The 26,633-nt window shown below is 44.0% G+C and overlaps 1 protein-coding gene and 1 long non-coding RNA gene across 5 annotated transcripts in view; one reads left to right on the top strand and one right to left on the bottom strand.

Annotated features, from left to right (window-relative positions):
* LOC125960907 (uncharacterized) overlaps positions 1-26,633 on the bottom strand; it is an 840,695-nt gene that overhangs the window by 306,386 nt on the left and 507,676 nt on the right. The window lies entirely within an intron of this gene.
* PRKCE (protein kinase C epsilon) overlaps positions 1-26,633 on the top strand; it is a 509,933-nt gene that overhangs the window by 14,382 nt on the left and 468,918 nt on the right. Inside the window, exon 1 of one of the 4 annotated variants that reach the window (XM_049696375.1) lies at positions 7,836-8,142. The exons of the other annotated variants lie outside the window; for them this stretch is intronic. Within the exon in view, the coding sequence (XP_049552332.1) occupies positions 8,136-8,142 (7 nt within the window). The 5' untranslated portion in view covers positions 7,836-8,135. Of the gene's footprint in view, positions 1-7,835; positions 8,143-26,633 lie in introns of those variants that run through there. 4 annotated transcript variants of the gene reach the window in all.

Here is a 26,633-nt window from a genome sequence, read left to right as displayed (position 1 = left end):
GGTAGAGTCCAGCCCCATCATCCTGCCAGACATCCAGGGCCCTGCGTGGCTTGCCCCCTTCCCCGTTTAGCGGATCCCACATCTTCTGCGCTAGGAACCTCCTCGGCGAGGGCTTGTTTCTGTCCTCTGCGCCCAGTGTTTCCTTGTGCTCTGATTCCCCATGTCCATCTTCCTGGGATATTCTTGCCACCCAACCAAGTCTCATCCTTTTTGGGCCATGATTCGTAGAACTCTCCAGGCTACTGCTCTTTTGGCCTTTGGAATCCTGGTGAGGTTTCCCATCTGTGCCCTCCCTTTACAAGTATTGCTGTCTGCTGTTGACGACCCCATACCCTCTGTCTCTGTTCTCTCACAGAGGCAGCAAAGGTCTCTGAGAGGAAAAACTGGTGCCATTTTGTGCTAACACTTGGCGTATTGCCTTGAACATAATAGATACTTGCTGGGCCAAAAAATTTGAACGTTAAATACAGTAAGATTTACCTAAAAAAAGATGTCCTTTAGATGTTTGTTCTGGGGTGTTCTCCTTCCTTCTATGACAGAAAAGAATGTCATATTTTAAAAATTACACACACACTGTATGTGCTTTAAAAAAGAAAAAGGCAAGAGAGAGTGCTGATACATGGGGAGGATTTTTATCTTTTACTTTTATTTCAGCATTTTTAAAAAATGAATAAACTTTATTTTCTAGAGCAGTTTTAGGTTTACAGAAAAATTGAACAGGCAGTACAGAGAATCCCATAAACTCCCTCTGTCCCGCCCACCCCAGGTTTCCCCAATTATTTAATATATATTTTGACTTTGAAAAAAAGCAGGGGAAAGATGCAACACAGCCACTGCAAACTGAGGCAGGTGGTGTCATGGTTAAATGCAGAGGCTTTGCATTAGAGGGAGGTGGGTTCTAATCCTGGTTGTACCACTGAACCAGCTGTGTGACCTTTTGACAAACTGGGTAACCACTCTGAGCCTTCATTTCTTCATCCGTAAAACAAGGTCAGTAATCTCTACCTATTACTATCGTGTTGTTTGGAATAAATAATATAATGCATAGAAAGTGCTTAGAAAAGTGCTTGTCACATGATAATCACTTTAAAATTTTAGCTATTATTATTCTAATTCTATTGTAAAAAATAAATTGTAGATTTTGTGGTTTGGGATTTACGATGTCAGAGTCCATTTGATTTGATTTTCTGTGTTGGAGGGTGACTTGGGCTTGGGGGTTGCTTTTTGTCTGAGGGCCGTGTCTCCGATAGATAGTAGTTCTTGTTGTAATGAGTGACGTAGGAAATGACTGTGGTTTGCCGAGTTTGTATTTGCTGTCTGCGTCAGGCATTTATAGACCAGCATACATTCACAGAGTGCTGTGTTCACAGTGGCTTGTTTATTCTTTATCAACTCAGCTCCGCTGCTAATGAGCTGTGTGACCTTGGGGAAGAAATGTAACCTCTCTGATCTTCAGTTTCCTCTACTGTAAAATAGGAATAGTCATATTGGCTCTGCCTACCTCATGGTGTTGAAAGACTCATTTACTATACCTCTGAAAAATGAAATATGTCACACACATGTTAAGCAGCGATGATGAACCACTTTGGGATTTGGGGGAGGGGTGTGCATTTTCACGTGAAGTTTACAGATGGGAAAATTGAGGCTAGAGGTTGTCCCCTGGTAGGGACTAGGGTGGATCTTATCTCCCCAAAGTCCCTGATAAAACTGAGCGGTGAGCAACATTTGGATTTCTGAGCCAAACAGTCTGCCTTACCCTCACATCGTTAGGGCTGAGGATTTAAAATTGATCTGCGGGCTTTGTTTCTAGGAAACTGGCGTCTTAGAAGCCCACCCCCACAAGCAAGAGAACATGTCTCTTTCTCCTTGCTTCCTTATCCCTTCTTGGCTCTTAAAATTTTTGTCTTTATCACTGCTTATCATATGACTGGGCACAGACAACCGAACGCCAACTATTTTAAGGGGAAAAGGGGAGGAAGACAGATAAGACAGTGATTCAGAAAAGAGCAGGAAAGTGGAGTCATGTGGTCGTCCCCTGTGGGTGGGATGTACAGCAGTTTTTGAGACTGAGAAGGCCTCCTGAGTGCCTGGAGAGTAAATTAGGCCTGTCGTGAATGTGTTTTGAAGCCCTTCCCTGTGCTGGGAGAGATTCAGGGCCCAGAAGGAGCACACGATCCATAAGTCATGCCCTCCGGCCCTGCTCTGTGTCTGGGGCGTGCTACGTGCAGTGGAGGCTCCAAAGCAGAGGCCTTGGCGCCTGCCCCCTGGGAATAGGAAAGGGTGAAGCGATGCCCACTTGAAAAGACCGCTCACCTCGGTTTCAGAGTGAGAGGAAACTGGGTCTTGTCCTAACCTATTGGTGAAGGTATAAATTAGTGAAGCCTTTTTTTAGAGAGCAGCCTGGCTGGTAGTATCTGTAAAAACCAAAATGTATATAATCCAGATAATATTTATAATTAATTCCATTGTTAGTTATCAATCATATGGATATGTTACACCGATACTATCTGAGATCCAAACCATCACTTGTCCCTGATGGCTGAAGGGGGGGCCATGTTGGTGCCCGCATACCGTGAAGACTGCCATGTGACTTCTCTGATGGAATTGGGATTTTAGACAAGGGAGCATCATTTGACCCTTTCAAATTTAAGTCGATTAAGAACTTTCGGAGCTTTTGTCTATTTTTTTGTAGGAGGATCTGTTTTTCTTTTTGATGGGGAAAGACATGAGAAAAGAGAATAAGGGTACATCTTGTTGAGTTTTTCAAACCACGGGTCAGGGCCCATCCACTGAGGTCATGAGATCAATTAGGTGGCTCTCAAACAGCGATTTTAGATATGGAAATAGAATAGAACAATGTCAAAATGACCAGAATGCATTGCAGGCAGTAAGCGTAAATATTACTTTAGAAAACTTTTGCTTCAGTTTTATGTGAGTATTATTTATATGATGATCTTAATTCTCACTGTGGGTCCCAGTAAAAATTTTAAAAAATTTGAGAAACATTGGCGTAGAACACAATTTCTAATTTAACAGACTTTTGATGAGTACCAGTAAGAGGGAGATAAGAAAGGAAAGAAGATAGGTTTCCCTGCATTCAATAAGCTTCCAGTTGGACTTCCCTGGTGGCGCAGTGGTTACGAATCCACCTGCCAATGCAGGGGACAAGGGTTGGATCCCTGGTCGGGGAGGATCCCACATGCCGTGGAGCAACTAAGCCCGTGTGCCACAACTACTGAGCCTGCGTGCCACAACTACTGAAGCCTGTGTGCCCTAGAGCCCACGTGCCACAACTACTGAGCCCGCATGCTGCAGCTACTGAAACCCACGAGCGTAGAGCCCGTGCTCCACGACAAGAGAAGCCACTGCAATGAGAAGCTCACGCACTGCAACGAAGCCCCGACACAGCCCAAAAAAAAAAAAAAAAAGTAAGCTTCCAATTTCCTCACCCCCAAAATTCCATAAAGGTGGTGGCTTTTGAAGAATGGGTGGGATAGACTGCTTCTGGAAAACCTGCCTGAGTCTTCCTTAGTGAACAAGTTCACAACAATGTAGGATGCAAAAGTGACCTGATGAACTGAAATACCTTATGTTCTCAAAGAGCCCCCATCTCCTGACACCCCTGCAAATGGCATTCAGTATCAGATAGTGGTGCCTCAGTGTTCATGTGTTGAACTATCCGAAGTTCAAGGTTAGAGAGCTCAGTTCGTGCCCTGTGATGTGTGGTGGGTTTCTCCAGCACTAGCTACACTTCAGCCAGCACAGGATAGTTTTGTACTTTTTCATCAGGAATGTGGTGTCTTTGGAAAATAATGTGTTTTGACCTCACCCCTCATGGCACTGCACAAGGTTAATACATTTGTTCAAAAACCTGTACTGTTTCTCTTGATTTTCCCATCAAACTTGTATGGTGGTAAATAGATGTTCTCCCTCGTAATTTAACATTCGAGGACAACAAGACCCAGGGAAGTTAAATGATGAATTGGAGGCTGGGGCAGATGAATGAGGACCTGGGTCTCTTGGTTTTTAGGATGAGGCTATTTACTGCACAGGTACAGGTATATAGTCTCCCAAACACACGGACCTAAGGGACCCAGGGCCTGGTCCAGAAAGTATTGATATCAATACCATTATACACTTAATACCGTTATATATTTGTACATTTAAGCTGTATTCAAAAGGCATTCAGATGAATCAAAATTCCTTCCTAGGGCTTCCCTGGTGGTGCAGTGGTTGAGAGTCCGCCTGCCGATGCAGGGGACACAGGTTCGTGCCCCGGTCCAGGAAGATCCCACATGCCGCAGAGCGGCTGTGCCCGTGAGCCATGGCCACTGAGCCTGCACGTCCGGAGCCTGTGCTCCACAACGGGAGAGGCCACAACAGTGAGAGGCCCGCGTACCACAAAAAAAAAAGAAAAAATTCCTTCCTCCCTTTCTCTTTCCCTCCTCTTGCTTCTCTCTCTCTCTCTCTCTCTCTCTCTCTCTCTCTCTTTCTCTTAGGAATGATCAGATGGAGGAAAGGTCCATGGAACATTTTCCCTCCAGCTGAAATTATGCAAAAACTGCTATTTAATAAGAGATATTCACTTAACGCTTATGTATAGATGGAAAACTCTTAAGAGCTCAGAACGTCGGTGATTTGATCAAAGTAAAAACTCCAGTAAAGACAGTGAAAATATGAGAAAACAGGTTTCCTCATTCCTATCAAGGTGATTGTATAGCTCTACCACACTGGATCCAACCATCACCCACCTACCAGGCTTCCATCCTCCAGCATTTTCCATCCATCCCATTTATTGGTCATAAGTTAATGCCAGTACCATGTGTCTAGAACTTTTAGTAAGGGTGGTTGATCTATTTATTTATCTTTTCAGTTTGCTCTTCAGCTGTTGACTGGGGCAGATGATCAGACCACCTTTGGGCTGACGAAAGTTGAAACTTGCCTGTTTGATGAGATGACCATTTGCCTGTCTCTCTGGGGTTGGTCTTTACATGTCAAGGGGATGGTAAAAACCGTGATGAGGGGTAATTTTTAAAAAATAAGTTCCCTTTTTCTTCCCCCGACTTCCAGAATTCTCTGGAGTGTCAGGATACGTTGATTTTGTAATTCAGCCTCCTGTACTGACAAGATCCTTCCTTTCAAGTTGGAGTAGGGTTTCCCAAAATGTGTTCTGCAGAATAAAACAAGTTATTCTTTCAAAAAAGGAATACATTCAAAAAAGGAATGCTGTGTCAAGTAGATTTGGCAAACAATGGATTAAATAAAGCAAAACGCTTACTGTAGGACTTTTCAGAGCCTTTAATGTGCTGATTTCCGTTAGTCTTCTTTATGGCAATTGAGTGAATAGTGTTCCCAGACTCATTGGGCCATACAACACTGTTTGGGGGACAGTCCTTATATATCTTGAAGTAGTATCATTTAGGAAGTACTATCTGAGAATCTGGCCTCTACCATATAAAGCAAATACTACATATTTGGGGCTGTTGACCGAGGGAGACTGATGTGGTGAGCAGGAAGGGATCATTATTAGTTTCTGTTAATCTTTTAATTAATTTACTTATTATTTTATTATTTTTTTTCGGTACACGGGCCTCTCACTGTTGTGGTCCCTCCCGTTGCGGAGCACAGGCTCTGGACGCGCAGGCTCAGCGGCCATGGCTCACGGGCCCAGCCGCTCCGCGGCATGTGGGATCTTGCCGGACCGGGGCACGAACCTGTGTCCCCTGCATCGGCAGGCGGACTCTCAACCACTGCGCCACCAGGGAAGCCCCCGTTAATCTTTTAATCATTAAGTCTAAACCTTTGTTTTTTAAAAATAGGATCCCAAGTGTTGTTTATAGGCCTCTGACCCTAAAGGGAGAGAAGCTGAGGCTGGACAGTTGCTTTTATATGAAAAAAGGAGTGCAAACAGGGCTTTTATTAGTAGGATTTTCTACATGATATTCTAGTAGTTCATTGTTGTTCTGTCTTTAGCCAGTGACATTATAAAGCAGTCGCCAAGCTAATGTTATGCTTCCTGGGGTCATTCATATAGAATTACATGGGCTGAGGTCAGAGGCCCGTGGTTCCTCCTCCTTCCTGACTCAGGTCAGGCTGAATAGTATCCAAGTGCCATTTAACTCTTGCTCCTTCTCTTCAGAAATCACTTGTTACTGGGTTGCTACCAATCAACTCTATTGTGGAGGCATGTTTTAATATTTCATTTCCTTCTGTTTATTAGAAAAGATTGGGGGAAAGCTACATGCAAAGATCTGAGTGTGATTGTGGGAGCTGACCTGCAGTTAAAAAACGTGAAGGAGGCAAAGATTGATTTCAGGTTTTCATGTCTTTGAGGGCCCCTCCTCGCCTGGGGCCCAGTCAGGGCTCCTGGGTTCCTCTTGGCTGATAAACTCATTTACACCGGGTTGTCCACACATAATGAGTTACACAGGCTGGAGAGGGAGCAACCCTTCACCCAGAAGGCGATATCTCCACCTCTGGAGTTTTCAGATGTCAGTGATAGGTGAAGATGAGCTTTTTTGGCGGAGAGGAAGCTTTCAAACCAGGTACTGTCCTGTGACCAGGCTATTATGGAGACTATGTCAAGGGCTAGGGTCTTCACATAAACCTTCAGCAGTGGGTCAGGACCCAGCTCACCTATGCTGAGTGGACATATCTCGAGATTACCTCACACTGAAATGCTTGTCTCCCTCGTCTGTGAGGGATTAGTGCTTTTCCGCTTTAAAGGAAAAACAGGCCATCAATTACTGCGGAATTTTATGGCATTGTCCAAAGCACAGTTTGGAAGCCAAGGAAAAATAAAACTCCAGCTTCTTTATGGAAAGTCAAATGTAAAAGAGAGATTGCTTCCTGAAAAGAGGGAGGCGCTGCCTAAGGGGAGTGGAGGGATAAGAGACTTGAATTTAGTCTGTAGAAACTCGTCTTCTGGTGCCCCTGAGGATTTTAGGAGAATTCCGGGCCTCAAACTGATGACCTTGGAGGCAAAGGGAAGCAGGGGGTTGAACTGTTTGGAAAGTAGGTGAGAAAAGTGATTATTTTTGGTAGCAAGATTTTTGTGTTTGGATTATGCCTGCTGTAGATCTAGTATCTTAATTTACATTCGCCTCAGCAAGGCGAAGAATTCCCTAGGTCATTCATACACCTGATTCCAATTTGAGGCTTGTTAAATGTTGGAGAAGGAAAGGAAGGGGTGGTGTGGAAGTTTCTGAGGCTGGCTGACCAGGGAGAAAGCAGACAGATCCTGGGGGCTGGACTTCATCATAAATTACAGACAAACAGAACACTCTAGAACATTGTATGTTGCAAAGCAAAGTAGGACCAGCACAAGAAAGCGCTTTGTACACATACGTGAAGCAGTCTCCTTTCTAGAAAATGTTTCCTCAAACTAGGAAGATCCAGCAAGGCTTGTATCATCTTAACCTAAGCCTTCAACTCTTTTCAGCTGTCCTTTTCTGACAGTGGATACACATGATGCTGTAAGTCTTTGCGTTCATGCCTTTATCCCATCTCAGGAGCAGTGGGGGGATTGTGACCGTATGGGGGGAGTAGTCATTTCACTGTCATTTCTTGTTTCAGAATTGGAGTGAATCTGAATGAATCATAACAGTTGCATTTAATAAATTCTCCTGGGTATTAGCTACTTTTAAACCGGTCGGACGAGTTTTAAGGTCCATGTGGTTTGGGGAAATTCAGCGGTGCATTTCCTTGTTTGGTCACCCCTTATTTCCCTCCAACTTTGTTCCTTTTCAGCAAGCTGGTCTACTTGGCACAGTTATCTTTGATCATCTGAGGTAGGGAGGAGGGGAGACTGGGGAGGGGCTGGGCTGAAGGTCATGCAAGAAGCATTCAGGCCTCTGCTTGTTAGCCAGCACCGCTGGGAATTCCCAGGGGTCTTGGGGAGCTGGCCTTCAGCTCGCAGAGGGCCCCAGGTGGGAGGCCGCCATCCACCAGGAAGCTTCCAGCTAGCACATGCCGGGCAGGGGAGGGGGCAAAACTCTGATGGTGGAAATGAAAGTATCTCAGCATTATGCTTCTTTTCCTCAAGTCCCTGCCTCCACTCCAGGCTCTGGCACGAGCAGCTTTAGCGTCTCTACGTTGACTTTCTGCCTTGGCTCTACAATCATGGTGGTTAATGGATGCCAGGTGTGTTGGGTTTTTTGGCGAAGTTATTTACTACCAGAGTGGGGAGATCTTCTGGGTCATGGGAAGTTCAGGGAGCCCCAAGACAGCGTCACTGGAGGGGATCATTACCAGAATCACCCGCAATCTCAGGAGGTCTGCCCCCACCCCCCCTTGCTTCTCTGCTAGATGTTCAGCCCTGTCAACGTTTCATAGCTCACCTGAGCAGGTGCCCCCAGTAGCCTGTATCTTGATAATTGTTTGCCTCACAGGGCAAGCATTACAGTGATTGAAGTGTTGCTCTGTGAAGGAGATTTTTAAAAACCCAAACAAGTGCAACAAAACCATTTAAAACATTTTAATAATTTCTTAAAGGATGCAGAGCCCTTTCCTCGCCTAACACATGCAGTTCAGAATGACATCAATAAAGACTATATTTTCACACTAAGAGGAGAACTCAGTTCAAGGCTGGAGTGTAGATAGAGAGAAGGATGGTTCTGCTTGAAGTAAATTCTGACCCACCCACCAAAGGAAAGCCAGGAAGTGGCACCAGGGGGTGCAGATACCATAACCCTTTCATTCTCTACCAGACACACACATTGTTCCCTTGTGATGGAAGATTTGTGGTTATGAAGAGAGTAGTGAAAAGCTCAGTCCAGGTTTTAGGGAGGTTTGGAGTAAAGGCAGCACACGCCCATCCTTCTGTGGTTAGTCACTGCTAGTTGCTGAAGGAGGGAGGTGTCAGGCATCTCCATTCTTCCCTTTTTTCTTCCTCATTTCTAGATCATTCACTCATTCATTCAACAGATCATTAGGGAACCCCTGCCTTGTGCCAGGCATCAAACCAGGCCCTAGGGATATAACTAGGTCATGATAGATGTATGCACCCTGACCTCAGAGACCTTCCAGTCAAATTGGGGGACAGATAAGCAAATGGGCAATTACATAGTATGGAAGTGCTGTGACGTGTGCCACTCTAAAGGGGCCTCGAACTAGGTTGTGGGGTAGGGAGAGGCTTTTGGGAGAAGATGACATTTAAGCAGAGACCTAAAATGAGAAACTAAAAACGTGACTGCATTGTGAAGTGGGGTGGTGGATGGGAGTGGGTTGGAGGCCTGGGCAAGAGTAAGATTTTTTGTGTCAGCTGGTCCCTCCCTCCCCCACCCTCCCCCTCCCTCCCCCACCCTCCCCCTCCCTCCCCCTCTCTTCCTGTCTCCCTCCCTCCCTTTCTCCCTCCTTCTCTCCCTTCTTTCCTTAAGAATTAATCCTTGGATCACGAGGAGCTACTTTGCGCTCATAGCAATTTGTGAGTTTGAGCTCTATTCTGGGGGCAACAGGGGAGCCAGGGAAAGAGTTTTAAGCTGAGAAATAGCCTGACCAGATTTGCAATTTATCACCCTGGAGGATGGACCAGAGATAGATTGAAAACTTAGGGAACTGTGGTGGTTAACCCATTAGAGATGCCGGTGACCTGGAGTGGGAATTGGCAGGGCTGATAGTGATCGGAGAAGGCAGAGCTGGCGGTGGATTGAACACGGGGACGAGGGTGGCTAGCATCTAGGATGAACCTCACGTTTCTGGCTTGAGCCATGGGATGGCTCTGGGTGTCTTTGTGGGTGCTGGGGTCTTTGATGGCTGCTTTAGATCTGCTTTGGGGAATTTCATCTTGGAATAGATAGAGCTGTTTAAGGTAGCGAACATGAGGACAGTTGAAACGTGAATTAAGTGATAGAAAGTCTGCAGAGATAGTGGGAAGTGAGATGAGCATATCACTAGCTTTTCCTGCCCTCTTCTCTGCCCGCACAGTGTAAATATCAACCTTATTTTATGTGAGTCTGAAATATCCTTTAGGACCAAATCAACCAAGTTGGTGGTTCATCCACTGATCCAGGAGAAAAGCTTTGTTTCTTTGTTGTAACAAGGGAATTTTGACTTACCTGGCTTTTCTGCCTTCCTCAAGTCTTTCTTTTTGGTTTTCTTGGATTATATGTGTATGTAAATACTTCATTATTGAAATTTTGGGCTTTTCTGCTTAAACTTTTAATATTCTACCCATGTTCACATGCATTCGGAATATACAGTATAATTCTTTTGAATTACATAGTGCAAAATATTCTTAAAATGTCCTTTTTTTAATTAAAAAAAAAAAGAAACCAAAGTTAAGATTTAAAATTTTATTTTGGTATTTGTTACTAGTGTGATGTATAATTCTAGTGAAGGATCAGGTTTTAAAAATCTCTCCAATGTTGTTACATTCTGCAGATTGCAAATGTTTTGCAACAGCTCTTGCCAAATAAAAAATGCATGTGCTAGTTAAGGGCACCAATTGTTTCTAAACTTCTTTCTGATTTTAAGGGCACAGAGTAAACTTGGGTAAATCAGAGTGTTAAAACAAGTATCAGGTAAGGACATTTTATAGATGAGAAGTTAGAAGGCAAAAACGTTTATATTAAGGAAAATTTGGAGGGAACTCTTCTTCCAAGACAATTAAATTATTTACCATTCAGAAATTTATCCTGGAATTTTCTGGAAACCTTTTTCATTTCTCTGAGTGTAAGCTCAGGCTCAGTGGACTCAGATTTCACAAATACAATGTATTTTTAAATTCTAGAAGTCATGCATCTGTGGGCATTTGGGAAACTTAGTGCAAATAAAATGAAGAGATAAATATTTCAATTGTTTCTTCTTTATTCTCCTTCCATTATCTCATTATCAGCAAGGTTCATCCTTGATGAAGCCTAGACAAGTGGAAAGTTTCTCATTTTGAAGTTTAGTTGTTTTTTAATTGGTCACGCCAAAGAAAGGCTTACATTGATTTTGGAAGACAAAACATGTCATTGTTTTTTTCACTCATGCCCAACTCCTACATGGCTGACTGGATATTGTTCAAATTTTCCAAAAGAAAAAAAAAAAAAAGAAAGAAACACCCTTATTTTGGGTCAGAAGCCAATCATGGAAAATTTCATCCCAAAAGGATAATTTTTCATAAACATGTAAGCAGCAAATGGCAACGTGACTACAATAAACTCTGCCCCTGAACTTCCATAGAAAATCTCTCGCTGTAAATACTCAACTTCAGGCTCACATATTAGGTCCAAAAGAAAAACACAGTATCGGAAGCCTAATTATGCATTTCCACTGGAACTGAGACATCTTATTCTGAGACCTGTAGTGGGGTAGGCACAGGCCCCAGCTTCGTTTTTATTCCACATTCATTCATTCATTCATTTTTATAGCATGTCTACTATGCAAAAGGTGGTTTTGCTAGGGAAAACTCTGCCCTCTGCAATCCAGTTTGGAAAATAAAGTGCACATATATTAAAATCTAAGTCCATTTGTAATAAGTGCCAAGGATGTGATAGAGACAGGAAGCACTATATATCTAAGAAGGTCAAGCTCATGGGTATACGGGCTCTAATAGTTGGGGAAGTCCTCCTAGGAGAAGTGGAACTTGAGTGATAGGCTGAGAGATGGGGTGGATTGAAGCACATGTGCGATACTTACACAACGAAGCGGGTGTGGGGAGCGTGTGATCGCAAAGAGCAGGTAGCCCGGCGCCTGCGGGTGTATGTGGGCCTCTGCTATGGGTTTGTTGATTGACCTGTGTAGACACTCTGCTCTTCCGTCATCTGGGTTTCTGCCAGCTGGAACAGAGAGACTGGCTCAGCTCAGCCCTTCTGGGTTTTGCCCGAGGACTATGCAAAGTGAAGGTGAAGTCTTTGCCCAATAGGGCAAAGGTCATGGGAAATCTATTTTCCAAATCCAGGCTCTGCCTATTTCCTGCACTTTTATTCCATGTTATTAGATCTGGGAAGGGGTTTAGCGTCTCTCAATGTTAATAGAGGATTTTGAGAGAGAGGGTATACTGAGAGAGAGAGAGGCAAAGAGAATCAGAGATGAACAGGTGTGTGTTGGGATGAAGGGTGAGGGTACGGGTTTGAAGCTATCATTCACAGATGTGGTGCTGGCTGTCCTAGAAACAATAAAAGTCACCAGACAAATCATGAAGGGGTGGATTCGTATTGGGACTGTAAATTTCTAGAGGCTGTCAACTTTGTTGAGTTTAAATGGTGAGCACTAGCCATCACAGGAGGCCTCGCTGCAAGATCTGTTCTTTCCAAGTTAGGAGATTCTGGTGTGTTCAGGCTAATAGAGTGGACTCTGCATACCCCTCTCTCCCCTCACTGGGAGGGAGAATGGAAAAAGAGGATCATCCTCCTGATATCCCAAATATGAGCTAATACATGGTAGGGATGCTCACCCCAGCCCTTTAGGCTCAAACCTGTTCCTTTGACTGATAGTTTTTTGGTGCCCAGGGTTAAACATTAAAGTCAAGCTGTTTATATGCTCAGGACATGGAGAGCCAAACTGGGAAAGTAAGATAAAGCACAGCCCACTTCTGCCATTAGACCAGAACTCACACACTCTTGGATATATGCATACATCCATAACCAAGGCATCTTGCTGTTGAATGATCTTCAGGAGAGCAGAAAAACGTTTGAACAAATGTCCATATTATAGAGACTTGCCAATAGCCTTCTACATTTCAGCTTGTGAAAGTAAATGAGGAGGTATGGTTGTCTCAAGGTGCTTATAACAAAAATCTGACTGATACATATAAAGCAGAGCTTTGTCCTAAACACTCTACAGTTCTTATACATCATATTTGTTCTTCACTCAACAGACATTTATTGACTACTATGCTCCAGGTACTGTGCTAGAGGTTAGATATTTTAAACCTTGAGAAACTTAGGCATTACAACCTATAAAATGTCATTTAAAGATATCGTATTTTCTTCCTATACTTACTATAACCACTCTTCATTTTTCTCATGATAGGAAGTGATTGTGATTGAGTATCGAGGGCCACATAGTTATTCTAGACTTTAGCCAGGTGTTTTTTTAAATTTCCATTTAGAAATTGGTCCTGTTATATTTATCTGTAAACCAAGTCATAAAGTTTTCAGAGTGACCGGGTAGGAATTTATGCACATAACTAGAGGCCAATCAGATCTGTTTTGGTTTTAGTGTTTTTACCTGTGTTTAATGCCCCGTTTGACTCCTTAGGCAATTTCATCTGTGTTATTATATTCCAAAATTTGTCTAGTTGTGTTGGTAATCCCTTCCTCGGCCTGGGGGTGAGACCAGGGATGCCAGAAGCTAGGGTCATTTCTTGGTGACACAACTACCAGGCCCACATGAGTGGACAGGAATGGGTAATGCCTATGGGAATCCAAACAATGAGACTGTGAGAGGAATGCACACCCTGTATTTAAAACAGCAAAGGGGCTGGGTTCCCCCTAAGTGAATACAGTCAGCAGTCACTACTCCTATAACGTGTATTGTCTGGGTCACTCATTTGGCACTTATTACATCCTGTCTTGGGTTATTAGCAACCGTTGCATGCATCTGTTTTTTCCTCCCCAGCTACACTGCCCCGTTGGTGTAGTTACAGGCTTTCCTCCCCATTCAAATTCTTTACCAGCGCTCTTTATGGGGAGCAAACTTGATGATTGTTTTTATTATGAAATAGGGGTGTTTGATTTATTAAAATATAAGTATTTTTTTTCAAACAATTATAAATTGCCTAATCGAGCCTACTTTTAAAAAACAGATTTATTGAGGCATCGTTGACATAGAATAAACTACATGTGTACAGGTGATAAGTGTACAATTTGATAAGTTTGGACTCGATAACTTTTTCTTTTTCAAAAAAAATTCAGTAAGCACCGACTTTGTGTAAGTTGCCAATCTAAGAGTGTGAGGTAGGAAGTTTCAAAATGATGCTTGTGTGGTGGTGAGGGGGTGATTTGGCTCCCAGATGACTTTCCAATTGTAGTTTTCTGCCTTGGTGAGTTGGGGTGCTTCTGGGATGCAGTGGACATGTGATAAATCCTGTTCACTGAAGGTCATGTGTGTGTAGTTGTAAAGTCTTCATCTCTGTGCCCTTTAAAAAAGCAGTATTTTATATCTTTTATTTGTTTATTTTTTAATGAAGGACAGTTTTTAAAAATATATTTTTTCCCAGCTATACTGAGGTATCATTAACAAATAAAAACGGACATATTTAAAGCATACAACATGCTGATTTGATATACTTATATATCATGAAATGATTACCACAGTTAAGTTAATTAACATATCTGTCACTTCACGTACTTTTTTTTTTTTTAATGGAGGATCGTTTATAATGCCCTCCGCAACTTAGGACATTTTATCCTCTTGACAAATCCAGATGATTTTACTTTCTGAGTGAAGGGATGCTGGCTGGCCAAGGCTTGGTTGGAAGATTCAGTCAGGAAAGTAGGTGGATATTCTTATTGCTGCAGAATCTCTTACTCTCTGGATCCTTCTTTGATTTTCATAAGGGCTGAGTGAGTCCTGCAAGCGAATTGAGTGCCAGGGCAGGCCAGCTGAGTGTTAATTGATTCTAATTAACACCCCCATAGACTGTAACAATTTTTTTTTTTTTTTTCCCTCCAAGCAGTCAGCCAAGTGGCACTAGGAAAGGTGAGACATCTTTCTTTGGAATCATGGAAGAGGAAAAACTATTTTCAGGCTCTGTCTCTGCAAGTCCTGCCTTTCTCAGGAATAGGGAGGAAGTGAGATAAGGAAAAGAAATACCTGAGGAGACAGGTGCCAGGAAATATTCACTCTAAACCTAGCTGTGGGCTTAGTACAACAGGAAGAAGATGCTTAAGGTCTTTGCACTCAAGTACCTGCCAGTCGAGTTGGAAAGAATGAGAGATGGGATGTAATCAAGCCTTAATATTTCATGGGAGCTGGGGAAATGTTTCTTGGGAGCAGTATTTATGGACATTTCAGAAGGCGTTTTCTTACCTTGGACGAGTCATTAGAGCTGGAACTGGACGCTGCTGCCAAGAGAATAAAGTCTAAGAAAACTGTCTGCAGACAGTCCTGAATGCTCCCTCCCGTTTCATCCACACTCAGCGGGGACCCAGTGCCTGCCTGTAGTAGTAGAGGCTCCCGTTTTCCCATCCCTTGGCAAGGCAGACAGTTTCCATTAATGGGCAGCTAAATTTGCAGCCAATTCTCAATCATTTGTGGTGTTAGGGGGACAGAAATAATGTGGGAAGCTAGAGCCCCAAGTCAACCCAAGGCCTTACTAGCCAGAAATTTCAATCTTCCTTGCCATCTAACACCACAAACAGCTTCAGAGTACAACTGGCTTGGTCTTGGGGGACTTGGGGCTTGGTCTTGGGGGACTCCCTTGAGGAAGTGAGAAGTTATGCCAGAGCTGGACAAAATTGTGAAGTGAGGTGGGGATATCTTCATTCCCCTCCCCTCCGTTCAGTAATGCTATGGTTTTGATGGTCACTTCATCAAAACTTGCTCTCCGACACATGTGCTGTCAGCCATGTAGACCCCAGTATGACTGTAAGCCTCTGGGTTCCCATTTTTAGGAAATTTGCCTTTTGAATTTGGGTCTTCTTGGTGAACCGAAAGGCCTGGGCTTCTGGTGAAGGAATCATAAGGAGTTGAGGAATGGGCAGGCCCGATTCTGAGATGACACTCGGGAGGAGAAGGCCTGCCTCCTGTGCACTCAGGAGAGCACCGCGGGCAAGCTTCACCCTGGGTTTTCAGAGATACGAGCTAGGCCCACAGTAGGAAATACCTTCTGCCTGTGGCACAGGGCGTACACATGAGGAGGAATGGAAGAATATTTACCTTCCTACGTGAGAGGCACCTGATCCATTTTAATAACCTATGGCTTAATTTAAATAATGTTGACTGGATCTGCTAAACCGATTCCACTACCCACAAGTAGCATGTGAGTTACAGGGCCAGGCCAAGCTGCAGTTTTGGGTTTCCTGTACCAGGGCGCCTAGTCAGGGGGCTGGTGTGGGCAGAACCTTGACTCTCATTTCTCTTGCCAAGCGGGTGCCCAGACTTGGGGCTGGGTCTTCCAGAAGAAGGGGTGCCTTTTAGAATGTGTACATGGAGTGATCCTTGTGCCCAAGACTTGTATGCATGGGACTTGTGTGCCCCACCCAACACCCTTTGGAATTTACAAATAAGATCTCTGTGGCTGGTAGTGTCCTGACAGTAGGCACTGTGCAGAAGAAAGAGAGGGTAGAAAGGTACAGGTCAGGAGAGACTAGATCCAGAGTGAGAAAGGATGCCTGCTATGGCTCTGGCACTGGTGAGAGTGCAGTTGACGGGGATTGGTTCCAGCGCCCCACAGATACCAAAACTGGCGGATGCTCAAGTCCCTTATCTAAAATGGTGACGTATTTGAAGTATATAATCTGTGCACCTCCTCCTGCATATTCAAATGTCTCTAGATTACTTGTAATACCTAATACAATGTAAATGCTATGGAAATAGTTGCCAGCATGCAGCAAGTTCACGTTTTGCTTTTTGGAACTTTCTGGAATTTTTTTCTCAAATATTTTCTCTCCATGGTTGGTTGAAACCTTAGATGTTGAATTCGCGGATATGGAGGCTCCAACTGTATCTGTTCCCGGCTTCTTCCTTGCGTCCCATTCGCTTTGTGGTCAAAAGATCAGGAAGGTGCTGAACCACGACAAGGAGAAAAGGGCCCATGTGACACTGGCCACTGCTTCTTAGATTTCTCTGAAGGGAGGAGCTAAATTTCTGTCTGTGATGGAAAAATTGGGAAAGAGCAATAAGGAAAAAATACATGTAATAAAAAATGAAAATAAACAATAAAGGCAGCAAATGTCTGTTGAAAACTTTCTCTGTACCAGAGACTGAATCAGATACTACATTGTTTAAATAGCTTCTTATAGTCACCATGGATTACAATAAATTCTTTTGAAAAAAGATGAGATTTACCCATCTGCATGAGCGCTCTCATTTGAATTCTGTGATTTTTCTTTATTTCTACCTAGTCACTAGGCATAAATTTCCTGAAAACAGAAGAGACTCAACTACTGTTATTCAAATAACGACCATTTTGCCAGGAGGGAATGTCAGGGAGTTAATTAAAGCTAACAAAACCATTGCCAGGTTTCCTAGGGTAAGGAAAAGTTTTCTTTTCCCCCCTGTTCTTTTTTTTTTTTTTTGCGGTACGCGGGCCTCTCACTGTTGTGGCCTCTCCCGTTGCGGAGCACAGGCTCCGGATGCGCAGGCTCAGCGGCCATGGCTCACGGACCCAGCCGCTGCGCGGCATGTGGGATCTTCCCGGACTGGGGCATGAACCCACGTCCCCTGCATCGGCAGACGGACTCCCAACCACTGCGCCACCAGGGAAGCCCTCCCCTGTGTTCTTGATTACACTATGGAAAGCATAGAAGACTAACAGGCATTTCTTTTGTGTCACTCAGAGTTTATCATTCAGCAAATACTTACTGAATATCCACTGTGTTGCAGACCCTGAGTAGGAACCTGGCATGAAGCAGGACTAAGAAATCCTTGACCTCAGGGAGCAGGGTTGAGGGGAAGGTAAGGCTTACTCATGAGCAAGAAAGGGCCCTGAGACCCCCTTATATGGGGATCACTAAGGGTCCTACTCAGTGTGTACCAGTTAGGATTAAGTGTGCCTGCATGTGATAGAAAACCTAAATTAACAGTGGCTTAAAGAGACAAAGTTTTATTTTTTCAAGGGTAAGAAGTTTTGATCAGGGCTGATATGGTATTCCAAGATGCTTTCAGGGACCCAGGGTCCATCCAACTTTCCACTTCACCATCCTTAGTGTGTGGTCCTCTCTCACATGGTCCAATGTGGCTGCCAGAGCTCCAGCTCCAGTGTGGCTGCCATAGTCATTCTAAGAGAAACAGAAGAAGGAGGGCATACTTTCTCCCTTTTAAGAAAGGTTGGGAAATATAGTCTTTATTCTAGGCAGTCATATGCACAGCTAAAATTCAGGAGGTTTATTACTAAGGAGAAGAGGGGAGACTCGATATTAAGGTAAGCAACTAGCAGCCTCTCCCCAAGCACGGGGTAAAGGGATGTGGGAAAGCTTTGTAAAGGAGGTGGGATGTGACACAAGCTTTCATGGACTGGGTAGTATTTGGATGAGATTGGCTGACACCCTGTTCACTGTACACTAGACCCGTCCTCTGCTGTGGCAGTTGTAATAGAGCTTGCGAAGGTCCTCCTCTGGCAGCTTGGTTGCAACTTGTCCATTGATAGAGCCCTGACCACCCAGTAGTCCCAAGAGTCAAGTTGTAGCTTAGCATGTTTTGATTATTATTGTTATTTAAAAATTTAAGTACAGGAGATTTTGTAGGTATAACCGAGGAAATCACACCTGCAAGTTCTTAGAATGGAATCTTAGTTCCTTGTTTTTGGTCATCCACAAAACATACTCCTGACCCTATCAAGCATGGCAAATAAAGGGGAGGGGAAGGCAAGCCGAAATCCAGAGAGACCCAGCAGGGGGAGTGCAGTGGGATGGTCCTAGAGAAAAGCTTTTCCTTCTTCATAATTTCCTTGCTTCTGTTTCCCCCACATCCCAGAGTGGATATCGGCAGTTTGATATTCTCCCTTCTTTTTTTTTCTCCTCTAAGCTTCTGCAGAATACAGAGCCAAGCAGGATTCCATGGATTGTTAAGGGTCATGCTGCCAACAAAATAAGGATGTCTAATACCACTGCCTGTATTAAACATTGTTCTGTAGGTACTCGCTGAGGCACCTGGACAAGAGAAAGTATACCTGTGGAAAGCAAGAGGTGGAATTATCATTATATGCACGTGCTATGCTTATATACTGAATGATATACTGTTTATTATAAAAAACCAGAGAGTACAGTAAGGTAGTTCGACACGAAATTAATGTACAAAAATAGCTTTAGAGAAAAACAACCAGGTAGAAATAGGAAATAGAGTGGAAGCAAAGACTCCATTCATAGCAAGGATAAGTGAGAATAATTAAGATGAGCTAGTTTTACAGGATATTATATATTTTAAGTGATATTATACATATTTAAGTAGTATAATACTGACCCTTGAATAGACAGGAAGATCAGTAGTATAGAACAGAATCCAGAACTAAGACACCGATATATATATGGAAACTTTGTCTTTAGATAAAGGTGGCATTTTATATCAGTAAGGAAAATGATAGATTATTCAATAAATAGTTTGGGACAACTGGCTAGCCATCTGGAAGAACAAAAATTGGAACAATACCTCACTTCTTATGCCAACATAAATGCCAGATGGATAAAAATTTAAATATTAAAAGTAGTAGAAGACAAGTTTTAAAAGTCCTGTGGTAATACAGTCTTCCTAGGTATAACACAAACCCTAGAAATCATAAATAAAAACATTTATATATTAAATTTCAAAAAACTGAAAAAACCCAGGCCTCATTGAGGCTAGGTCCCTGACAGCTTCATGGACAATCAGAAAGTCAAGAAACAAACAATGAACAGAGAATTATGTATAAAAACCAAAGGACTGGGCTTCCCTGGTGGCGCAGTGGTTGAGAGTCCGCCTGCCGATGCGGGGGACACGGGTTTGTGCCCCGGTCGGGGAGGATCCCACATGCTGCAGAGCGGCTGGGCCGGTGAGCCATGGCCGCTGAGCCTGCGTGTCTGGAGCCTGTGCTCCGCAACGGGAGAGGCCACAACAGTGAGAGGCCCGCATACCGCAAAAAACCCCCAAAAAACAAAAACAAACCAAAGGACTGATATCCTCTATAAAGAGCTCTAATCAATTAATAAAAGATCAACAACATAATGGAAAAATGGGGAAAGACAAGAACAGATTATTGACAGAAAAAAGAAATAAAAGTTACTCACATATATAAGAAGATATTCAACCTACAACAGGGTTTGTTTGGGTTTTTTTTGATTATCAGAATGGTAGTTAAAATTTTTTTAACTATCAGAATGATAAAAAAATTTATCATTGAGAGTGAAGGGAACCAGACATTCAAGCATAATGGGAGCATAAATTGGAACAACTTCCATGGTGGGTGTTTTGATACTCTTTTATGAAAATAAAAAGTGCACATTAACTCAATAATTCCACTTCCAGAAATGCTATCCTTCAGAAATATTTATGTGTAAAGATATGTATGAGAAGATTCATTGCCTCATCTCAATGTCTTCATTACTCTGTGTTTCATTCTGCTCATCTGTGAGGTGGGAATAATGATTCTAGTTTCCTGAGACTTGAAATGGCTGGTATAAGAACATCTCAGAAACAAGCTAGGCTGCCTGAAAGAAGAAGAAAGGTAGTCTTTAAATTTAGGACATTATTCTGGTGTTTCAGAAAAACGGTCTCAATTATAAAGCGATTGGCTGTGCTTTGAAATACCAGGGCAAAGCCAGCACAGCCATGCTAGGTTTACACCTGCTTCGCTACTCTGGCATCAAGAGTTGTGTTTGGAAACACTTGGAAGGCCTTTGGAGGCCAGCGTGATGGAATGGCTGGTAGCCTTTTTGGCACAGGGCCTCAAGAAATGGAGCAATGGGTCAAAGCACACCTCACCACTTGGGGACATGTGGCCCGACCTTCCCGAATGCCTCAAGATGGAAGCTCTCCTAGGGCTGTCTTCCTGGGTCCAGCATGTGGAGAGCCCTCAGATTTGACATTACTTTCACACCAACATTAATTTGACACAGATAATGATGCAACCTGTTACACAGCCCATCAGCATAATTATAGGTAAGGAAATTGCTAAGGGAGGTCCCTGAGCAGTTAGAGGCCAGAAGGAAATATTTTCAAGTAATTAATGGGTGGACAGGTGAAAGATTTTATTATTAAAAAAAAATAAGAGGGCTTCTCTGGTGGCGCAGTGGTTGAGAGTCCGCCTGCCGATGCAAGGGACACGGGTTCGTGCCCCGGTCCGGGAGGATCCCACATGCTGCGGAGCGGCTGGGCCCGTGAGCCGTGGCCGCTGAGCCTGCGCGTCCGGAGCCTGTGCTCCGCAACGGGAGAGGCCACAGCAGTGAGAGGCCCACGTATTGCAAAAAAAAAAAAAAGAAAAAAAAAAGAAAGTCCTAGAATAAGATGTTATAGCTTATATCTGTCCAGAAAAGGATATATACTAGAAGAAGTTAAGCTGAAATTCATGGTTGCTCAAACTTTGATTTTAATCTCTTTTCTTCTTTAAAATATCATTTTAAAATACCTTGTTATATTTCCTTGTTTTTTTCCCCTTAACCCCCAAATAAGGCCTAAAAAAATAACCATTCTGGGAGTTCATAAACAGCAGAGGCTAGAATTTACCAAAACAAAGAGAATTTAACTTGGATGAATACATTATGCATAAAAAATAGAGCATCGGTCTGGGCTTTGTTAATGGCAAACGCCTAAACCACCAAATGATTGTGTTGATTTTGTGGGTTTCTTGAAAGAGACCAAGTATTTAGAAACTCTCTGACTTATGTAACACTTCAGCTAGAGCATTGGTTAAGTCAAGAAAAATAAGGCACGGGGAACAGGATTTCAAATAGAGCTTCCTATCTGATTGGAAGAATACACTGTAGTGATGTGTTATGCTCGTTTTATAAATTGCACTGATAGCAAATGCACCTTGGGCCTGGGGTCAAGGGCATTAGCTGAAGAGACTGTCGTATCAGAAGGCTTCTGAAATGCCTGCATGAAGCAAAATTCAACAGTTGAGCATCAACAACATAAGCGAATTGGTGATGACCTTTTGGGAGCTCATGTTTCAAAGCAGATCTCACTGATGTGGCCAGAACCTTAAGAACACAAGGAAAATGAACCAAATGTTGCAGGCACAGATGAGCCATCTGCCTGCTCTGTTTAGAGCAAACCTCATACGAGAAAAACAGGGTGAAAGAAACGTGAATGAGTTAGGGATCATTTCTTTGCTTTTCATGAAGGGAGAGATTTAAGCACAACTTGTAGCATCTTGGGAATAGAATTTGATTTAAAAGAAAATCTGGATCACAGATTCCCTGTTTTAAGCATGTCATATAAATAAAACAAACAGCAGTGACGCCTCATTTACCTGGGGAGTAGATTTCAGGTAACCCTGGGCAACCGGAACAGGGCCATGAATACGGAAGTGCTGTGGAAGAGCAGCGAGAACTGAAGGGCCAGAGGTCCAGCCTCCAGCCACCCTCAGGCCATTTTCTGGACCTCGGTTTCCTCATTGTTGAAATGAAGGTATTAGACAGTTTCAAGGTCTCTCTCCCTGTTAAAAATAAAAAGTGTGTAATCTATGCTTTATTTGTGTGTATACATTTATATATTTATAATATTTCAAAAGATTTAATAAATATACTTTGTAAAGAGTTCAAACAGTAAAAAGGCAGATGGCGAAAAATGACCTTTCCCCTTATCCCAGACTACCAGCTCCCTCTGCAGAGGCAACCATTATAGTAGCTCCTTGTATATCCTTCCGAAAATATTCTATAGGCGTATTATGTATATATCTCTTGAAAATGAATGGGATAATTGTCATACACACTGTCCTGCTTCTTGTCTTTTTTACTTAACCATTTTGCAAACTTTTTACAATTTTGGGAATTGTAACTATAGGCTCCATCTGCTTTCTTCCTTTTAAAGACTCCACAGTATGATAATCCGTAGTTCAGTCATTAGTTTAACTAATGTCTTGTTGATGAAGAGTCAGTTTATATTCATAGGTCTTTCCTTCGACTCCCTATAGCTCTAAATTCCTATGGCTTTAACATCTTGGTGAAAAGATATCTGAGTAAGAAAAAAAAAAGATAGCTGTTACAAATCACATGTACCGCTCCTCTTGGGAGATAGAAGCCCACCTGTTATCAGCCCTTGACCACGGGTGCGTATATAGTGAGGCGACAGATGAAACTCTAGTCCTTACATCAGCGGAGGCGGGAGATAGAGGAAGCATGTTGATTCCCACAGGGTGGGCCTCCTGCACTGTCATTTTTACCCAAGTGAGAACCCCTGTTGACGCCTGGGTCATTCATTAGTAAATGGGTAAATCAGATTTGAGACCAAAACTTCACTGCCTTTTAAAATGATAAATACATGTTAGAGATTTTGCATTTCAGAAAATTAAAAGAAGAATTTGGGGTTGCCGAAGAACCTCTCAAAGAGAGGGCTGAGCACGTGGTGTGGGAGACCGAAGTAAGGGAGTTCACAGTTAGGGAGGTAGAGGGTGGCGTGATTTTCCCTCTGTATCTAATGACTGAGGGAAGAGACTCCTGCACTCTCAGGGTTGCAGAGGGGACAGTGGAAAGGCGATCGTGGACTGCCCAGGTGCTCCCGAGCTGCAGAACAAGTGACAGTGGCAGTGTGGGCCCTGCTCAACTAGCCCCAGGCAGATGAAGTGCTGGCAGAGTGGGGACACAGCACATTTATCTTGGAAAGAATTTTATGTTTAGTGTTTACCAAAAAGCTTCAAAGTAGTCATCATGGGAAAAGCCTGAACTTTGTTGGACATCCTCCTCTTATGGCTTAGTATTTGTTTTATTTAAAATCACACACGTGGGGAACACTGAGTTTTTAGGACTGAGGATCTACAGGCTGTAACCAGGCCCGAGAGGGGGCTTCTGGAAACCAGCGAGCTGTGTCCGTCCGTGGCCAGCCTGGGCAGTTCCCCTTTCTAAGCCGGGCAGGGAAGAATGAACCATTTGCATTTGTGGGGCAGGCGGTGGTCGTCTTGCCACCCACCCCAGGCTTGGTTTCCTCACAGGAACAGGGCTGGGCACACCTGCCGCTGCTCTGCTGTGTCTCCAGAGAGGTTGTGGGTTTTCACTGTGACTCATGAGCCTTATTTATGGCCACCACACCAGTGGAGACACACAGACGGAGTGACACAAGCTAAGAGAGTGTTTCCCCTCTTTCCATTCAGAGGTTTTTCTGGAACGCCCCCAGCATGTTGGCTTTCAGTGTTCAAGAAAGAGAAAAGAGAAAAAACTCATTCTCGGGCGAATTCAGCCACCTTCTCCCCACCCTGTTCATTCCCAAAGGCCTTTGGTTCAAGGGTCCACTTGGCTGAATTGCAAGCATTTTGGTGTCAGCATGGACATCTTGATAATTACACTCTGCTTCACTTTGCGTGTGAAGAGAGACGCTGTCCTTATCAGCCTCCACTCCCCATGCCCCTTTTAGTGAGTCTCATTTCTGCTGGCTGGTATTTGAGGTCATCAGCTTAGTGGAACAGGGCCCTGTGCTAATGAGTCCAAGGTCACAGCTTTGCACAGAGGGTGGCCTTGCTCTCCCTTGGAGGACACCTGCAGGCCCCGCCAGCTGCTTTGCCCACGTTTCCATGAGGTATGGGGAGGCCAGGTGAAGAGGGTACAGGTAGCTTAAACTCAGCCCATCTCTTTTTCTTTCTGGACACAAAACACAGAGCTGAGGTTCTAGTGATTATGGGTCAGTAATTCTGTCTTAGGAAATTATAGTTTAAGTATGAATACACATTCACGTTTAAGGGATTAATTTTTAGAAAACTCTGCATTCGTGGCCAGAGTTCCTTGGTGTGCGTGGTTCATTTTTGTTCATGAATTCACCGGGATGTTAATGAGTTTCAAGGACTCTATGGATACTGAGAGTTCACAAAGAGAAATTAAGATGCAGTTCCAACCTGTGTTAGTTTCCCAGGGCTGCCGGCAACAAAGTACCACAAACTGGGTGGCTTACAACAACAGAAATGTATTCTCTCAAGGTTCTGCAAGCTACAAGTCTGAAGTCAAGGTGTTGGCTGGCCCATGCTTCCTCTGAAGCCTGGAGGGGAATCCTTCCTCGTCCAGCTTCTGGTAGCCCCAGGCTTTACTCGGCTTGTGTCAGCAGAACTCCAGGCTCTGGCTCTGTCTTTAACATGGCTGTCTCCCTCCCTCTGTCTTCTCTTCTTATAAGGACAACAGTCATTGGATAAAGGGCCCACCCTAATGACCTCATCTTCACCTGATTACATCTGCAAAGGCTCTATTTCCAAATAAGGTCACATTCACAGGTGTGAGGACTTAGAACTTCAAAATACCTTTTTGGGGGACACAATTCAACCCACAACCCCACCTGTCCTTAGGTACCTTCCAATTCATGAGGGAAACTGATGGAAAAGGATGGTGAAATCAGTGCTATAAGAGCCCCAAGCACTGTGTTGTAAGAGTCCAAGGAAGGATACACACACTCCCAATACCAAACATGCACCTATGGCATGATGTGGAATGGTTAAGTTATAAAGGCTCTGTGGAGGAGTTTTCCCGGGCATGTGGCCTTGAAGGATGGGATTTAGTTCTAGAGAAGTAGGCAGTGAAGGGCATTTCAAACTGAGAGTAAGCAGGGACTTCCCTGGTGGCACAGTGGTTAAGACTCTGCGCTCCCAATGAAGGGGGCCTGGGTTCGATCCCTGGTCTGGGAACTAGATCCCACATGCATGCTGCAACTAAGAGTTTGCATGCTGCAACTAAGATTTCGCATGCCACAACTAAGGAGCTGGTGAGCCGCAACTAAGACCTGACGCAACCAAATAAATAAATAAATAAACCAAGTGTGAGCAAAGTTATGAAAGCACACTTGGTTAGACCTGGGAAGAAAGATGCTTCCGGCAGAAATGTGAGGGCGGGATTGGAGATCTGGAGACTGGAGGCCAGTTGGGAGATTCTATAGGAGCCCCAGGCAGCTCTGGAGGACCTGAACTTGGAAATGGTGGTGGGGTGAGAGGTCAGGGACAGATTATGAGGAGTGGGCTGGGGGCTGGGGAGTTGGTGGAAGGTGGCAATGGACGGGCAGGGGGAGATGGTCAGGGGAGAGCTGACCCTCAGACTAATGGTGGGATTGACTGGGAGGAGGGTGATGCCTTTCGACAGGAGGGAGAGCTCAGGAAGAAAGCACATTTGAAAGGGAAGATAATAAGTTTGTTTGTAAATACGCTGAGTTTGAGGTCATTGTAGCTCTAGGTGTAGAGGCTCAGCACAAATTCTGAAACTTGAGATTAGCACTCCGGAGGAAGTGGTCCAGGTTGGAGGCGAGAATGCCAGCATGCTAGCTGGAATCATGGGAGTGGATGAAGTGACCTGGAGAGAGAGGGGACAGAGGCAGAAGAGCAGAGGGGCAAAGCCCAAGCCTTGGGGAATGCCCGGGGGATGGACAGGGGTAAGAGACAGTGCAGGTGGAAAGGCAGGGAGGGAGTGGAGAGTTTAGAGGAGAGAGTACACCCAGCAGGGCTGCAGCGGCCTTGCGTTAGCCGAGAAGACTGGAAACTAAGGAGACTGTCAGAGCTGACAGCTGGTGTTCTGTCTGAAGGCTGATTGGGAGAAAACCCTCTCAGTGAAGTGATGGGGGCAGAATCCAAATTGCAAGAGGTTGAGGAGATGAGCGGGAGATGTGGCAGCGAGGGTGGACTGTCACTCTTGAAAAGGAGAGAAGGGTAGACTGTCACTTCTTGGCAGGATGAAGAGAGAAGGCAGGTCACCTGAAGAAGCAGAGTAAAAAGAAGGAATAGTCAGTCAGGAAGATAGAAAAGCGGATCATTAGTTGGTGAACTGAGTTCTGGAAGAGCCGGCAGGCTGTGGGATGTGTAGCCGGGAGAGAAGGAGAAGTTTAATTGAGACTCTCAAGGGAATTTTGCGAACAGTGTAAGGAGTCATGGTGTGACTGCAGTGTGAACCTTG

The sequence above is a fragment of the Orcinus orca genome, chromosome 13, assembly GCF_937001465.1.
Source record: "Orcinus orca chromosome 13, mOrcOrc1.1, whole genome shotgun sequence".
Taxonomy (NCBI): Eukaryota; Metazoa; Chordata; class Mammalia; order Artiodactyla; family Delphinidae; genus Orcinus; species Orcinus orca.
Note: the sequence above shows the minus strand (reverse complement) of the source record. Positions and strands in the feature narration are given on the sequence as shown.